The 17,721-nt window shown below is 52.0% G+C and overlaps 1 protein-coding gene across 10 annotated transcripts in view; it reads left to right on the top strand.

Moving 5' to 3' along the window:
• The window catches only part of CLEC16A (C-type lectin domain containing 16A), a 201,831-nt gene that overhangs the window by 18,898 nt on the left and 165,212 nt on the right, over window positions 1-17,721 (top strand). For all 10 annotated transcript variants that reach the window (XM_042921638.1, XM_042921640.1, XM_042921637.1 and 7 more), the window contains exons 4-9: window positions 3,585-3,733; window positions 6,705-6,810; window positions 8,519-8,642; window positions 12,021-12,195; window positions 13,709-13,762; window positions 16,837-16,950. In XM_042921638.1, the coding sequence (XP_042777572.1) occupies window positions 3,585-3,733; window positions 6,705-6,810; window positions 8,519-8,642; window positions 12,021-12,195; window positions 13,709-13,762; window positions 16,837-16,950 (722 nt within the window). The remainder of the gene's footprint in view (window positions 1-3,584; window positions 3,734-6,704; window positions 6,811-8,518; window positions 8,643-12,020; window positions 12,196-13,708; window positions 13,763-16,836; window positions 16,951-17,721) is intronic.

The raw sequence follows: 17,721 nt of genomic DNA, 5'->3' as shown, positions 1-17,721 counted from the left end.
TTCACGTGTCCTCACCTAGTTTGGTTGACTGGCGGCATCTTGCCGAGCCCCAAGTGATTGAACTTGACCACGGGCATTTAGGTGGTTTCCGGATTTTCACTATTACCAGCAGCCATTTCACAAGTGCACCTGTTGCCCGTCGGGTTTGGGGACCTAAGTCACAGGAGGCCCGAGAGACCGAGATTACGTACAGACTCCTGGGTTGATTAGAAAAGGATACCACAGAAAGTCGGCCACACGGTGAGGGGGCAGTGGAAAAATCCCAGCCGAAGAATAGAGGCACCGCTGCTGCCCCCATGGCGGCCCCCACCGCCCACAGAGTCATCGCGTGGAGGCCCTGGAAAAGTCCCCGCTGGGGAATGATTGGAGCGTGTGACTTTTCCAGCTGAAAGCGCAGCACAGAGGCTCCTGGTTGTACATCTGAGGCTGACGGCATAGGCATCTGTGCCTCTGATGGCCCGGAAGCTGCCAGCCAGCCACAGTGGGGCTCCACGGGACGTCTCAGGACTCCCTTGTCCTGCTAGCCAACGCGTCCCCAACCACGGCCAGGAGGACAGTGAAAAAGAAGGGCTCTGGGTGTCAGCATCACATGGGCTGCTCCTTCCGAGTTAAGGTTCCAGGTGGTTAAATTGTCGACTGTGTAAAGAGTAGAATGCTGCGTAGCAAAAAGGAGCAAAGGGATGCACCGTTACCACCGCGTGCAGCACTGTGGGTAACTCTCAGATGCGGTAACGCGTGACAGGGGCCGGACACGAGAGGCCTGCGTGTCGTATGATCCATGGGTATGAAGTTCAAGAATAGGCAGGGGCACCTGAGTGGCTTAGTTGAGTAAGCATCCGATTTTGGCTCAGGTCATGATCTCACGGTCCGTGAGTTCGAGCCCCACGTCGGGCTCTGTGCTGACAGCTCACAGCCCAGAGCCTGCTTCGGATTCTGTGTCTCCCTCTCTCTCTGCCCCTCCCCTGCTCATCCTCTGTCTCTGTCTCTCTCTCTCTCTCTCTCTCAAAAACAAGTAAATATTAAAAAAAATAGGCAAAATGAGTCTATGTGATCCAAGGCAAACTAGAACTTGCCGTTGGGGAGAGGGTATTGACTGGATAGGGCTATCAGGGAGCCTTCTGGGGAACAAAAAACATACTCTGTCTGACCTGGATGGTGCTTACGTGGTGTATATATTTGCAAAAATTCCTCAAGCTGCATGTCCAAGACTTGTGAGGTGTGTATATATGAATAAGTACATAGGTACGTAGACTTTATATCCACATATATGTACATTTCCACACAGATTAAGCTGTCCGCTTAAGATTTGTGATCCGCGTAACCTCAATTTTGAACAGTTAAAAATTGATTTTTTAAAAAATTTGTTACAAGTTGTTGATTTAAGATTTTTTTAAAAAAAATTGGCAATTAAGTCAATGAAGATTTTTAGGAACCCCGCCCCCGACCCGCTGCCCCCTCTCTTGGAGCAGGCCCCAAGATTTGCATCCGGAATTGTGAGAATCTGGAGATTCTGAAAACTGTTCTGGGACTACAGACTTCTGTAAAGCCGAGGACACCCAGCGTGCTTTCCGGAAGGCAGCGGCTTTCCTGGAGAGCTGGCTTCTGAGGAGGACCCGGCTGTGGGCCCCGTGCTCCCGGATGGCTCTTTGGGGAGCGTCTGGTGATGTCAGCCTTTCCGGTAGTACTTTGATCGGTTTACGTTGGATACCTCGTTGGCACCAAATAATGGTTTATTTCCGTTTTTTCTTTAAGTTTGTTTATTTTTTGAGAGAGAGAGAGAGAAAATGCAAGCGGGGAGGGCAGAGAGAGAAGGGCCAGAGGATCTGAAGCAGGCTCTGCTCTGTCGACGCAGCCCGATGCGGGGCCCAAACCCACGAACCGTGAGATCATGACCTGGGCCGGAGTCAGATGCGCAGGTGACTGAGCCACCTGGGCGCCCCTGCAGTTTATTTCCTATTCCCCCTGAGAGCACCTGTGTTCAGTCCTGGTGGCTGGAGGCTCCACGTGAGGGTGCTGGATGGAAAGTGGCCGCGGCCGTTACTGAGTGCTTGCTTTGTGCCCGTTGCTGCCCTTCGTACCTCATCTCCTTTAATCCTCACAGCCGACCCCTGAGGAAGGCGCCGTTACTCCTGTTTTTAGACAAGGAGACTGGGGAGTGGAGAGGCTAAGTGGCTTTCCCCGGGTCACCCAGCTGGGAGGTGGCAGGGGCAGAGCGGATCCAGGTTCCCTTCAGACACACTGCCTCTGAGACGCGTGAGCACGACAGGAAGCCATGCAGGACTCCTTAACCTATGGAGTGTGCCGGGTCCGCCCCTGACATCGGAGGAGGTGGGCAGGGCTGGGGCCCAAGGTTCCACGTGTCCGACGAGCTCCAGGTGATGCCGGGCTACTTTGAGTAGCCAGGCTCCACACCGCTCAGCTTCGCTCTGACCACGCCTGCCTGTGGGTGCAGGGGTTGATCACGTTCTGCCTTTAACCATCTGGGGGTGCGTGGGTGGGCTGGGTCAGAGCTCACAGGCTGGCCGTCCGAAGGGCAGGGGGTGGCAGCGCCTGCTTTGCGGGGTGGCTGATGAGGATTTGGAGACATGCCTGGAAAGGACTCAAGGCCGGGACTGTGCCCCGCAGGCCGCGGCTGGCCCGTACTCCGGATGTTGCCACCAGAACAGCTTTCAGGACCAGGCGACCTAGGGGCCAGCGTGTCAGAGTCAGGAGATGGAACGTTCACCTCTGTTTTCCAGCCCCTCGAACAGTTGAAGGCTCTCACCATGCTGGGTCTGCGTCTCTGCAGGGGCTGGGGGCTGGGAGGGGGTAGCCACTCTCCAGTCGGTCCCAGTGCCTCAGGCCCTCGGCACCCAGATTTCATTACCGGCCCCCATTAGTGCGTGCTGCTAACACAGGCTTTGACAGAGGACCCGCCTTAAATCCCATGTCTGTGACAGACTGCTGTGTGACCTCTGGAAAGTTAATCGACCTCTCTGAATTTTTTTACTCCTCTGCAAAACGGGAAGAAGACCACCTGCTCTGCAGGATGGGTGCGACGATAACGTAAAGCGCTCAGCCTGGTGCTGGGCGTCCCCGGGAGGTTTAGCATAAAGTAGCTTTTATGAAACTGTGTTGCCATATAGGGAGGAAAAAATCCATGTAGCCCTTTGTAGCATTCAGGGATGACAGTATGACTCCTGATGGCAAAATGGAGCAGCTTTTAATAAAATACGTTGGTTTTTACCCTTGCCCGTGGGTGGTTTGTGAAAATGCCCACGCACCAACACATCTGCCCCACCCCCAGCTCTCTGGTGAACTTTGTCAGCAATGAAAAAAAAAAAGTTCAAATGTTTTTTCTGTTTGGTGTAGGAGGGCGGGGTAGTCCGGGCCCTTCTGTCATGGCTCTTGAACTTTCTTTGGGCTGTGCGTCATGTCTGGCTGACTTCTTTGCTGGTAGACAGGTAAAGCTGCTCCCTGGCGACCCAGAATCTCGAGGGGTTCAAGTACATTCACAGAGTCGTCTGTTACCCAATTTTGTCTGCTTGACTTTCCTCCAGCGTGAATTAACCTGTCTTCCTTTTTTTCTTTTCCCCTCCCTCTAGATTATTTGCTCTCTAATAACTATGTAAATTCTATCATTGTCCATAAGTTTGATTTTTCCGATGAGGAGATTATGGCATATTATATATCGTTCCTGAAAACACTTTCGTTAAAACTCAACAACCACACCGTCCATTTCTTTTACAACGAGGTAAGTAACTGCCAGAGGGGTGCGTTTGGGTGGAAAGCTAGCTAATCGGAGGGGCACCTTCTGTCCGGGGGGCCTCGTGCCTGTTTACAAAGCGCGTGGGCACTCACCATTTCCTGATTTTTCAGAGCAACCGTGTTTGACCTTGACAGGCTTAAAAAAAAAAAAAAAAATATATATATATATACACACACACACACACACACATATATATATATATATGTATTTGATTTATTTAAAAGTTACCTGTTTTTAACATAAAATTCAGTTTGTGCTACTGAGGAACATTGCATTGCAGAAGCGCCTGAAAGTGAACTTGGGATTGAAATGCGGTCAGACCCAGCTTTGCCAATTCCCTGCTGTGTGACCTTAGAGAAGTCTCAGTCCTCTGAGCCTCAGTTTCTTCATCTGAGAAGGGGGATGATGATTTACAGCGAAGGATTTTCCGGGGATCGAATGAAGGGAGATGATGTCTTCGGAGCCCCTAGTATGTACCTAGCTCCTTAAAATCAGAGCTCACACTATTCTTCACAAGCGAATGTCCCTGGTATTCCTTGGGATCATTACTAGCAATTTTGAAAAATAAATTGTTGCCGTTTTCCAATGAAAAGGAGCTTGATAAGGTCAGTTCATCTCATACCAGAAGGTACAGATGCTGGCCGTCCTGGGTCTGATCCATCTTGTGGCACGATCACTTCACTGAGGACCCGGGCTTTCTTCCCTTCCTGCTCTGGTGACCGCACGGTTGGCATCCGTCCTCAGGCACAACCCCTCATGGTCTCAGGATGGCTGCAGCGGCTCCAAACATCACATACTCACATGCCGCTGCCGAGAAGCCTGAAGAGATCACTTATTTCCCTTCTTGTGTTCCTTTCTAACTTTCAAACGCTTCTTTCCCAGAAGGCCCCCCCCCCCCCCCCCCCAGCAGACTTCCTCTTGTGCCTTCTCGGTCACAGTCATGTCACGTTTCTCTTGCGGTGCATCCGGAGTTTGGGAGCCACCTGGCGGGACAGCTTGGCTTAGTCTTTCACGAGGGTAGTCACGTGAAGGCTGGGTGGGGTTGGGAGAGCTGCTTCCAGGGTGGCTCACTCAACGTGGCTGACCGTGGGTGGGAGGCCTCAGTTACACGGGCTTCTCCAGTGGCTGCTTGAGTCACGTCACCGCATGGCAGCTGGTTCTCCCCGGAACGAACGATCCAGGAGACCAAGACGAGCTGTAATGCCTTTTATGACCCAGCCTCAGAGGCCACACTCCATCTTTTCCACTGAGTCGTTGAGGCCACACAGGCCAGGCTTGAGTCCGTGTGGGAGAGGATGTCAGTGTGTGAACACAGGAGGTGAGGATCGTTGGAAATTCCTGGAGGCCAGGTGCTGTTTGCATGGCAGTGTCTTCCTGTTTTTTAGTATATTTATTCTTTTGAGAGAGAGAAAGCACAGGAGGGGCAGAGAGAGGGAGAGAGAGAATCCCAAGTAGGCTCTGTCCGCGCTGTCAGCCCAGAGCCCGACATGGGGCTTGAACCCACGAAACGCGAGATCATGACCTGGGCTGAAACCGAACGTCGGACGCTTAACCCGCTGAGCCAGCCAGGGGCCCGAATGACGAGTGTCTTCTGATTGGTGGTCACTTGCACTGCCCCGCCTCTCTTTGCAGTCAGATCATAACTCTCAAACGTACCTTCGGAGTCTGTGCAAGCTCCATCCAGCTATCCCCACATGATGCGGCATCAGCCTGAACCCCGATTTTCCTCGTGTAGTTTAATAGTGGGGAAGAATTGGCCTGAAAGGGAAGACACACTAGCCGTCAACCGCCAAATCTGTGGCAGTTTGAAAAATTGACATGGTGTGGCCCCGTGTCTGGCAGATAGTAGGTGCTCATTAAATGTGTCCAGAGACACGTGGATGAGATTTGGGTTGTCCTGGCAGCTCTCCCAGGTGGATGAAAATCTACCTGTGAACTTCAGACCAGAGAGAGGGTACCTCCGCTCAGCTGCAGCTGGAATTCTAGACACCAGGGTGGGAGGGCAGGACTCTGGGATTCCTGGACCCGAGCGATGGTTCTGGAAGAACATCCTTCTGGTCACCAGAGGAGCTGCAGGGGCCTTATTTCTCAGGTGGGCTCCCTTTTCTCTTTCACGTGGCCCAGTACTGTAGCCACCACCTGCCACGGGTGCAGTTCTGGTGCTCACAGTGGCATCGTCCTCATTTGACAGTTGTCACGTTGCTGTAGGTTGGCTCTTGCTTCTTCCCCACGCTCCCGCCCACCGGTGCCCTCGGAGCATGCTCGGAGCCAAGTGGGAAACCTGACCAGAAGAGGGGAGCAGAGCCCATCCTGCTTTTCTTGAGGCTCCAGCAGCGGAGTTCCAGGCTTCTGGACCGTTTCGATCCCTTCCCATGATCCCTTTCTCATGCCAGCTGATTCCCGAGACCCTCCTGCTCCTTGCGAATGTGTGTACTTCTAGTATTTCTAGACAGAGAAATGTGTAACAGCCAGAAGAGATTCCGAATGTGAGGAAAACCTCACGCTTGCCTTTTATTCGTGGACGTGGCATCTGATGGTAGGAGCTAGCATTACGGCTGAGTGCTTGTTGAGTAGGAGGTCCCATGGCGGGCTCTGCTCCTGAAATCCTCACGTTGAATGCCAGCGGCCGGGACATGGGAATTACTATCTCCGTGTTAGAGACGGGGAAACAGAGGCTCAGAACTGTTACAGCACCCAGCTGAGAACTGGTAGAACAGGGCACAGGCCCCAGTCTGGCATTGTTGGACTCCCTACCCCCCCCCCACCCCCCTGCTTTTTTTTTTTTTTTTTTTTAATATTCTGGGATGGTCTCACCTCCCCGTCCCTTCCCACATTCCCCACCGGGGGTGAACCCCTGGCCTGAGGTTCATGGGAGTCTGATAGGCTTCAGAAAGCTGGGTGGGGGCAGGCCTGCCCTACGGGCTCATAACTCATCTTTGGTACTTTTTTGTTTCAGCACACTAACGACTTTGCCCTGTACACAGAAGCCATCAAGTTTTTCAACCACCCCGAAAGCATGGTTAGAATTGCTGTAAGAACCATAACTTTGAATGTCTACAAAGGTAGGCCTTCTTAGGAGCTCACGCCTTGTCTGACTTCTGACTGGGGCTTGCTCCCATGAGTCTGCATTTAAAATTCTCTGGTGGCACGGGGAGCTCCCTTATTACGGCTGGGGTTGCATGTGTCATGCAAGGCTCGTAATCGTGGGACATTTAACTGGCCCCTTGGGTGAATTTTGTGCCACTCTCTTGGTGCATACGCAGTTCTGCATGTTGAAGTCTTAGACCAGATCCACAGTGCTAGTGATGTCCTAAGAAAGGCACAGGTGGGACTCCAGCTGCCATGTGATAACTAGAAAAGGCAAAGCTGCCTCTTAAAGGTTATATTTACATTTTTGTGTCTCGGGCTGTAAGATTTCCATACGGCCCTGGGGCTATGTTATCTTGAAATAACATTTAAATGAAGCATCTTGTGCTTCATTTTGTGTCACCGACAGCAGGGGGCAATATCGTATTCTCAACTGACTGCAAAGCCCAACAAATTCTCCTCTCTTCAAGAAGTGCTTAATGCCCACAACATCCCCTCCAGAGGAGGCCCTTCCGCGGGTTCCTGCCGGCATTGGCATAAAGGCCGGCTGGACGCGAGTTTCCTGGCCTGGAGCCGCCCGGGGAGGGCACACCTTGTCTGCGCGACCCGGGGGTTATTTCCCCGGTAGTCACCGCACTGGAGCTGGAGCTCCCATTTTCTCAAAGAATAAAGGGCTTTGACCTTCACGAGCATGAGTCATGACGTTATTACTTGAGATAACCCTTACTGGGGTGGGGAAAGGTCCTGAGGGACTCACTCCAGCCTAGTTCTGGGATCGCACTAAATTGGAGAGTGTCTTTAAGAATCTAGCGGGGGCCCACCCAGGGTCGCAAACTGAGGGCCTGAGAGCCGGATCCAGCCCTCAGACAGGTTTCGATTGGCTAAGGTTTTCCTTGAAAAGATGTATAGTTGCCCGTATTTAAACATTGGGAGAACTCGGGTAACTATCTGCATTTCTGACTTGAAAGAGATTTGGCCCTTCTGGGCCCACAGTCCCACAGAGCAGCCGTGAGCTGGTGCCGGTGAACCAGGCCTCCCAGCCTCACTCACTGAGTCCCCCGGCCCACCCAGCAGGCTTCTGAGTTTGCGCCCTGGTCCAAGCCCCGGTTCTGCGGCCCCCTGCTCTCTCTCCTCTCTTGTTCTCTTCCAGCCTGTATCTTTAGACACCTTCTGCCCAGCTCTCTGTTCTCTGAGCAACTGTCTCACCATCCCAGTTCTTAACCCTGTTAACTGTTGTCTGTTTTTTGCCTTTCCTTCAATGACGATTCCCGTGTTCCTTATTCCAGTGTCATGTAAGTTATTAACTTCTGGTTTTCTGCTTTCTTAACTTATCCTTACATGTAAACACAGGAAACTTGCCTGAGAATGGCATAGTTTCATTGTAGCCAAGCTAAATGCATTGCTGAGAAAGTAGGCTTTCTAATTGCACTATTGAGGTTTAGCCCAGTTAATTGTATTAATTATAAAAATAGCATAAGAACTGCCTTGATGAGTATGATTTCATGAATGAATAAGCTAACCATTTTCAAGTGTTCCCAGGAAAGACAGAAAAGGTTCAGATGATAGCAGAGAGCTTTTTCATTGTGGTTTTCTTTTCTTTTCTTTTTTTTTTTTTTTCAAATCTCCCTAAGTTATTTTTGGTGGCTTGACTTTTTTTTCTTGTTCTTTTGTGAATTTTCTCAGTGGATAACCAGGCCATGCTGCACTATATCCGAGATAAAACTGCTGTTCCTTACTTCTCCAATTTGGTCTGGTTCATCGGGAGCCACGTGATCGAACTCGATAACTGTGTGCAGACCGACGAGGAGTAAGTGACCACCTGGGGGGCTTATCAGGCAGACAGAGTGGTTAGGGGAGATTTCCGTGTCCATTGAGGAAAAGTAAACACTAGAGCAAAGTTCGCCCACCCGTGTGTAGGCGGAATGTGAACTTCCATAGGCTGAAAGGTTCACACCGTTCCACTTTTTGTAATGGCGGCATGTTAGAAACAACCCGCAGACCTCCTAGAGGGGAAGAGGACTGGTAAGTTCAACACCCCCATCGATGGGGTGCTAGGCAGCTGGTAAAAAGAGTAAGACGACCCGTCACCTGGTGGGCGAATAAACAAAATGCAGTCCTTGCAGTGGCGGAGTAGTGCCCGGGAGTAAAAAGGGACAGAGCTCTGGCACGTGCTGCCCCGTGGTTGGACCTCGGGAGCATGAGGCTCAGTGAGAGAAGCCAGATGCAAAGGACTGTGTTTTACCTCACCCCGTTTTCTTCTCTTTTATTTATTTTCATTAAAAAATTTTTTTTAACGTTTATTTTTGAGAGAGAAAGCATGTGAGTGGGGGAGGGGCAGAGAGAGAGGGAGACAGAGAATCTGAAGCGGGCTCCAGGCTCTGAGCTGTCAGCACAGAGCCCGACGTGGGGCTTGAACTCCAAAACCACGAGATCATGACCTGAGCTGAGGTCAGACACTCAAGCGACTGAACCACCCAGACGCCCCATATTTTATTTTATTCTTAGAGAGTGAGAGCGCGTGCAGGAGTGGTACACCAGGGAGGGGCAGTGAGAATCTTAAGCAGGCTTTAAGCTCAGCATGGAGCCTGAGGTGGGGCTTGATCTTACGACCGTGAGATCATGACAGCCGAGATCAAGAGTCGGACACTTGGCTGACTGAGCCACCCAGGCACCCCGTGTGACCCCGTTTAAATGAAATGCCCAGAACAGGCCAACCTGTAGAGACCGAGGATCGACTAGTGGTTTCCCAGGGCTGGAGGAGCAGACTTGCAAGGGGAAATGGGAGCACAGGGTTTTTTTGGGAGGGGGGGTTAAAAGTGTTTGAGAGTGGATCGTCAGGATGGTTGGACAGCTGTGTGAATGGTATGCAGATTATAGCTCAGTAAACCTGTTTAAAAACAACAACAACAACACACACAGGTTAAGGTGGTGACTCGGGCCCCAGAGCGATGAATACAAGTTCCAGAGCAGGATTTCTCCGTTTCAGCGGCTGATCTTTGGAACTGGGTAACTCTGTGTCGTCGGGGGTCGTCCCGCACAGAGTAGGATATTTAGTGGCCTCCCTAGCCTCCGCCCACCAGATGCCAGGAGCACCCCTTTTCCAGTTGTTTCGGCCAAAAACGTCTCCAGACGTTGCCAGATGGGTCCTTTAAGGCAAAATCACCGCAAGTGGGCAACCCCTGCCCCGGAGGGACAGCTGAGCAGAGAGACCTGGTGAGAGGCACACCTAGGCAGGCTCAGGATGACAGAGGGATCCGGGGGTCCGGGAAGGACGGTGCTGGAGGAGGGGCCCAAAGCCATAGAATCGTAGCTCCCAGACTGGGCAAGTAGTGGTGGATGTGACGGGACATTCGGGAAAACCAGGACCTGTACAGAGATGAAGAGTCACGGATGTGAATGAAACATAACGTGGCACTTGATTCCAGAAAAGACAAAAAGTCATTCCAGGAAGGAAGTGGACTCCTTGTCCTCTGCGTGGCTCTCCCGTGAATGGTTGTGATGATGTCAGTATCAGTTGTTGGGGCCGGGGGGGCGGGGGGGGAATGCAAAGTGTTCCTTCCTAACAGAAGGCCACCATGTGATATTGGAAAGGGCTCAACTTCAAAGTAGAAGACTTTGCAGATTGTAGAGGTGGAGGAGGTGGGGGGGTGGGGCCTATCCACAGAAACAAGTAAAAAGTTAACACCTGCCTTCTCTGGAGATCAGGCAGGGGTGGGGGAGGCTGGGCTAGGGCTGCTGTTTGTTATTATCATCTTATCAATACCATTAAACTTTTATTTGTATCTTATTTTATTTTTTGAGAGAGAGAGAGGGTGCAAGTGAGCAAGGGGGGGAGAGAGAGAGAGAGAGAGAGAAAGAGAGAGAGAAGCAGGGCTCGAGCTCATCCACTGTGGGACCCAAACTCACGAACCGTGTCGTCATGACCTGAGCCAAAGTCAGAGGCTTAACAATTGAGCCACCCAGGCGCCCAATACCACTGAACTTTAAAAACCCATCTGCATGTACTTTTCAAACTAAAGGTTTAAGACATGAAGTACGTCAACTCTTCTGCTAAAGAAAAATTCCCACGGCATCTTTTTAAATGGGGGAAAAGGTTGCAAAACATTGTGAATAAGTATTGTGGGTCTCAGCTGGGTGGTGGGTTCATAGGTAATTATAGTACTATGAGGCTTACAGGGTGTATTTGCTATAAATATTCGGGATATATCTTGTTAAAGTATGCTATGGAATAATTATTAAAAGTTACATAGAAGAAAAGTTGATCCTATTATTATTATTTTTTTAAAGCACGTTATGTGCCTTGATGGATAGATATTTAACACACGCCTTTTAGATGTGACTCTACAGAGGCATAGACGCGGGAAACCAGACTGTAGGGTCCCTCATTGACAAGTCCCCAAATGTTCTCTGTTAGTGGCGGGACTACAGGAGACCTTCACGTCTTTTTGCTTCTGTTTTCTTCTTTAATTTCAAGCCTTCTGAAATGGTGGTCGTAATTACGATACAAACAAAATGACTTACTCCAGCCCCGCTGCCCCTTGCAACAGATGCCAGTTTGGAGGGAGTGTAGGTGTGCCGACTAGCTCTTTTAGGGGTTCTGTCCTTGGCAGGTGTGCGGCTGACAACCTGAGAGGCCCAAGCAGTGTGCTTGTTGCTTTACTGAAAGGAGACAGAGACCTCTGGGGGCCTGGGGCTGGGGTGTCCCATCCCTGCGCTGTGCCCCATGTGTAGCCAGGGCCAGGGGGGTTGGATGTGGCCGCCGAGGCCTGCTTTTCTCCCTGGAACCCCTCGGGAGCGTTTTCGTCATCCGGGATTTATTGCCGCATTAATACTGCTTATCTTGGGAGGCACGGGGTCTTGCCACATTGAGTAGTGGTTGCTCTTGTGGAATGGCTTGCTAAGGGAGCTGGGTTTTGCTTTATTTACCCATTTTGTCTTGGGTGGTGGTGGTGGGCGAGTTGTAGGGAGGCCCCCAGAGGGTGGGGGGATCCCGGGAGTCCCCTGAAATCGATCGTGGTGCACCTGCCCATTTTCACTTCGTGCATGCCGCCGGGAGGGCCGCTGTAAGTGGCTCTTGAGCCTTTGTTTGTTGTATGAATATTTGTTGTGTGAATGAAGCACCCCCAGGGACCTCCACGGCTCTGTGCTTCGGCTTCCCGGCTGAGGCTGTTGTTTTTCCTGGCAGGCACCGGAATCGGGGGAAACTGAGCGACCTGGTGGCCGAGCACCTGGACCACCTGCACTATCTCAATGACATCCTGATCATCAACTGTGAGTTCCTCAATGACGTGCTCACGGACCACCTGCTGAACAGGCTCTTCGTGCCCCTCTATGTGTACTCGCTGGAGAACCAGGACAAGGTAGGTCTGGGCGCCTGGCCCCGCCGTGCCTGTGGGCTGTGGGCTGTCTTCAGAAGGGGGAGGAACAGTCACCTTGAACAGGACCAAGCTTTGCCAGCCACCAAGGCTTTGAGCCCGAGAGAGATTCCTTTCAAGGCGTCCTCCTTTCCTTTTATGTCCCAGGGGTGGGACGGTTAAGGTGGAGAGAGAGGGGTGCAAGGGAGTGTGTTTGGGGGTGGGGGTTGGCTGTAAAAGTGAATGAGAAGAGAACACTGACATCAGAAGGAAACAGGAAACCTCTATGAATTTAGATTTTTGGTTTCTGTTCATCCTTCTCTTGGGGTGTTCTAAAGCCCGGTAACTTTTCCTGACGGTCGCCAGAGCTCACGGATCTGCAGAAGACCCAGCCAGCCCCAGCACTTGCACATGATGGGTGGGAGGTGAGGGAGCGCCCTTAGGGAAACATCCCCGAGCAGGGACTGCCCACAGTTAGGCTCAGAATCCGGTGTGAGTGTTGACAGGCACGTCCTCCGGGGCCCTCTCTCCGTCTCAGGGATTCTGGCTCAGCGGGTCTGCAGTGCACCGGCAGTCTGCATCGTGAACCTGTCCGCCACGTGGCTCTGAGCTGGTGGCTCTCAGGTCCCACCGTGAGGAATTCTGCCCCGTCCTTCCCAGATTTCAGGGGCAGAGGCCTCCACAGGAGGCAGGATGGAGTCGGCTGGTTACTCTGTGGGGGCTCCAGCCTCTGCACATGTCCCTCCAGGGCTTGGAGCTTTCTTCTTGGAGGTGGAACATGGAGATTCTTCCTAAGAACAAATAAATAAAAAAAATTGCAGCCCTAACTAGATCTGTCCGGGCGGGGGGGGGGGGGGGGGGGGGGCCGGGGGTGGCAGAGAGAAAGCACGGGACTTGGAGTTTGCAGACCTGGGCTCAAATTCTGCTTCTTCCCTTTCCTCACTCTGTGACCTTGGACAAGGCAGCTGACCTCCCCCTCCCACCCCATCCCCACCCCCCGAGCAAAATGAGGGTCCTGAAGGTACTCACAGGGTCGATGCGGGATGGAGCACAATGAAGTTCAGTTACAAACGCGGGGTTTTTCCTAAGCCAGAGTGCCCCGACGGCTCCCTGCCCCATTTTGAACGCTCTTCCTGAGAGCAGGCCTCCAGAGGCCCGTCCTGCCAGCCAGCCAGCCACTCTGTGCCCCAGCTGGGGGAAATTAACATTCCTGGTAATTTAAGGGGCTCATTTTTGTCCTGGACCCAGCCTCTAGTCCGTGACTAATGGTGAAGGACTTCTCAGGTAGAAAAATAGAGGCCTTGAGACGGTATTGGATGGGATCAGGTTGCGAATTTATTTTGCAGGGTGGACTTCTGACTGGTACCGGGAAAGAACAGCCTTAGGGTGACAGAGGAAGTGGGGGACGGGGCGCCTCTCCTTCAGACAGATGGCTTTTGGCTTCATGTCTTTTGTGCTGCTCACGTGTGTGACCAGGACCTCTCTCTCTCTCTCTCTCTTTCTGCCTGACCTTCCCTAGGGAGGAGAACGCCCGAAAATCAGCCTGCCGGTTTCTCTCTATCTCCTGTCACAGGTATGTGTCATCATTTGTCTGTGTCCCCAGCCACATTTGGGAGTCCTTTGGAGGACCGGGCCACGTCACCCTGTCTTCTCTCTGTGTCCCATCTTGAAATAAAACAATAAAAGGAAGGGCGGGGGGTGGTTCTACTTTTCAGACTCTGAGTAGAGGTGCTGCTATCTTCTTCATGGTAATAGATGGAAATTTAAAGGAAAATGGAAAGTAAATCAAACCTGGCCCTTACGTACTTGGTTTTTACCATGGGGACTGAGGTTTCCACACAACCAAGGGGCGTTCGGAATACTCTGGAAATGTGGACGGCATGGGTGTTACTCATGGCGTTTTGAAATAAACCCAAACTGCAAGACCCAGTGTGTGTATCTCTCTGCAGCAACCTCCGTTGAACGGATTTCCACTAATGAGGCTGTTTTCAGAGGCTTTTGTCGTGGTTGTAGTTCCCAGATTACCTTCTGGAAGGTATCTTGTAGCAGCCTCCGTTCCCAGATTTGTGTCTTGAGCCAATTTGTCTGCTCCCCCTCCTTAAACAAGTGTGTTTCCTTCTCGTAATTATGTAATATTTACAAGAAGGGAAAAACTCCATGGTGACCCAGTTACATAACTTTAAAAATATTTTTATTACAAGCAGTCCAGACTTTCAGGCCATCTCATTAGACTGTCAAATAGTCAAACGTTTGACCAGAGCTCTGTTCCCACTTCTGCAATGGCACAGGTATTTATTTGCTTTGCTGAGAGAAAGTCCTTCTAACTTGGTCCCTGGGCCGTTTGGAGGTGGAGGACTGAGAGAGAGAGAGAGAGAGGCGCAGCCGCAGCCTCCCCGTGGAGGCTAAGCCAGTTGGGGTCCGTGCGTGGCCTGCCCCTTTCTCCCTCATAGAGTCTTGTCCCGGGGGCTTTGTGCTCCGAGCCCTGTGCTGGTGCCCTCTCCTTCTGAATGCCTCTCCGTGCAGCTCAGCCGCATGCAAACCCCCGCATCTCCTGGCACCTTCCTCTGCCGCCTCATTACAAATCTGCCCGAATCTCCTGCTTGGCGTTCTGGGAGTCTGGCAGGACCTGAGCAGAGAGACGCTCAGCCCCGGGAATCCCATAGAAGGCGCTCCCAGGACCCTCTAGCTGTGGGAGCGTTGCACAGGCAGAGTCCCTGTGAGGAGTGTGCGGTCAGCGCTCGCCCTTTCTCGGAGAGCCCCTTACCTCCTCTTTTCTGAGCGAGGGCCCAGCAGCTCAGGCACCAAATTACTCGTTTGAGTAGCTCACAGAAAGCAGACTTGTGAGCCGGTGCTCCAGGGCCCGTTCTCCCTGTTCCTTCCGTGGAGCTTTTCAATGTTGTCACCCAAAATGCACGAGAGCCTCCAATGGGGGGTAAACGCCATGTCCCTGATCCCTACGTCAGAGCATCCTTATGCGTGATTTGACAGACAAAGCTACAAAACCAAGAAAATTCCCATTGACGACATTAATTTAGTGTGGCCGGGGATGCTGTCCTTCAAGAAGTTTCCCTCTTACCTCTTACCCCTGTCCCCTGATCCTGCTTCTCAGACACAGCAGCATTTCAGCGTTTGGCTTTGCTGGGTTTTTTGTTTTTTGTTTTTTAATTAATTTATTTGTTTTTTAAACACTGCTTATTTTTTATTTTTTAATTAAAATTTTTTTATTTTGGGAAAGGAAGAGAGCACGTGCGCACGTGTGTGCGAGTGGGGGAGGGGCAGGGAGAGAGGAAGAGAGAGAGAATTCCAAGCAGGCTGCCAGCTGTCGGCACAGAGCCAGACTCAGGGCTCGATGTCGTGAACCATGAGATCATGACCGGAGCTGAAATCAAGAGTCACATGCTTAACCGACTTAGCCACCCAGGAGCCCCTAAACAATGTTTTTTTTTTTGGTCTTTTAACAGATTTTTTTTTTTTAAGTTAAAAAGTTCAAAACAGGTGAAGACCAAGTTTTCTATCCACTTTTGTTTCTTCTCCTGATTTCTGTCCCCAGAGTCTACTATAGTTACAGGGTTTTCTTACCCTCTTCCAGGCACATTGTCTGCAGAGGTTTTCAACTGGGGGTGATTTTGCCTCCCTTCCTCCCCCACCCCCCTCCAACATCCGGAGACATTTCTGGTTGGGTCGAGGCCAGAGATGCTTCCAGACATCCTACAGTGCACACAGCAGCCCCCCACAACAAAGAATTAGGGCCGGATCATAGCGCCAGGGCTTGGAAATCCTGTTCCCTGTGCATGTGAGCAAATGCAGATGGGCGCACACGCCCTTTTTCTGTGTAAACGGTGCACGTCCCACACTGTGCTCCACTGCTGCTGTTGGCTTTATATTGTAAAACAAAGTAGCCGGCGTGTCTGAGCCAGCTTTGCGAGGCACCTTTGAATACCCTGATTCCCAGCGCCGTTGTCCTGACCGTTGGGCCACGGGGTGGGGTGGCAGGGCCATCCCAGACAGCCCAGTGCCTTCTCATTCCACATGCTGGCCCGGCTGGGTCTGCCTCTGGCTCCTGTGGCTTCTCTTCCCCACAGCGTCCACACCTCCCGACACTGCCACGGAATCTTGGTGCGCTGAGACCCACCGCGGGGGCCCCAGCTCATGCCAGCCGTGGGCTCTCTGTGGAGACGACGGTTTGCCAAGTCCTGGACGGGAACGAGACTCGCCGGCCCCTTCCTCCCGTATAACTGAGATGTTGGGTCTGTGCCTTCCAGTCTTAGCGTAATCAGATTCGACGCTGAGATGCCTGTGGAGAGGAAGGAGTGTGCTGCTTTGGCCGCTGCTCTCCCACTTTGCTCCACTTCAGTGGGATTTGGCTTCCCCCGGCCATGAGGGACCGTCTTGCTTTGATGCACTTCCTTCCGCCGGGGAGCAGCCAGCCAAATAGGCAACAGTCTGAATGAAGGAGCGGCCAACCCTGGGAGGAGAAAGGCGTAACCGGTTTCTCCTAAATGAGACCCATTCTTTGGCTTTTGCTTCACGGGAGTTGCTGTTCAATACGGGCCCTGGGTACCTCAGCCTACTTATTTGTGATGGAGGAAGGAGAAGCGGAGAGAGCACACACTTGTAACGCAAACCCGGTGTCTTCTTTCTCACCAGGTCTTCCTAATTATACATCACGCACCCCTGGTGAACTCACTAGCAGAAGTCATTCTGAACGGTGATCTGTCTGAGATGTATGCTAAGAGCGAACAGGATGTTCAGCGAAGTTGCGTAAGTCCTTAGCATTGGGACCGTGTGTAGACATTGATAGGCCGTTGCTCGTTTTGTTCATGCGTGTGTTTCTCTAAAACCAGAAACTGACATTCTGCCTGTACGGCAGCCATGATGGCGTATAAGCTGGTCTGAGGCGCGAGGAACCCGACCGGGGTCTTGAAACGTGTCCCCAGGAACATCTGGGTTTGGGTACTGAGCGGATTTGATTGATCGGATGTTATCGAACGGGGAGCTGTACTGCTCTGGGCCCTGGTTGCGAATCTTTGAGACACTGTTACTGGGACAGAATGAGAGCACACCTTGACGAAGGTACAAATGCCAGCAGAGACTGGACGGAGAACATCTGTGAATGATGCGGACCCCCGTGGGAGGGCAGTAGGGAGTGGTGGGGACTGCGGCAAATTGGACAGCACATGCTCTCTGTCAGCAGCTGCGGTTCCTCCCCAGCCTGCGGCTCTGCCAGAACACAGATGCGGGATTGCCTGTTTCCTCGCGTTTCCAGACAAGCTGGAAATCCTCATTTTGATGCACATGCTCCCCCGTTTTAAACGATCACCCACCTGTGGCCTAAGCACAGCACGTCTGCATTTTGTGCTCTGCTAACGGGAAACTCCCGAGACGGGAAGACGGGAGTCAAGGCTTCTTCCCGCTTGGCCCCTGTGTGTCTCATCTGTCTTCCCTCCCACCATCGTCATGTGTGCTGAGCGCCAGGCTTCCTTAGTACTGGTCCAGCTTGCCTTTTCCCCTGCAGGCCCCGAGGTTCTGCCT

This window comes from Panthera leo, chromosome E3 (assembly GCF_018350215.1).
Source record: "Panthera leo isolate Ple1 chromosome E3, P.leo_Ple1_pat1.1, whole genome shotgun sequence".
Classification (NCBI taxonomy): Eukaryota; Metazoa; Chordata; class Mammalia; order Carnivora; family Felidae; genus Panthera; species Panthera leo.
The sequence above is the reverse complement of the archived record's forward strand: the minus strand, read 5'-3'. Positions and strand labels throughout refer to the sequence as shown.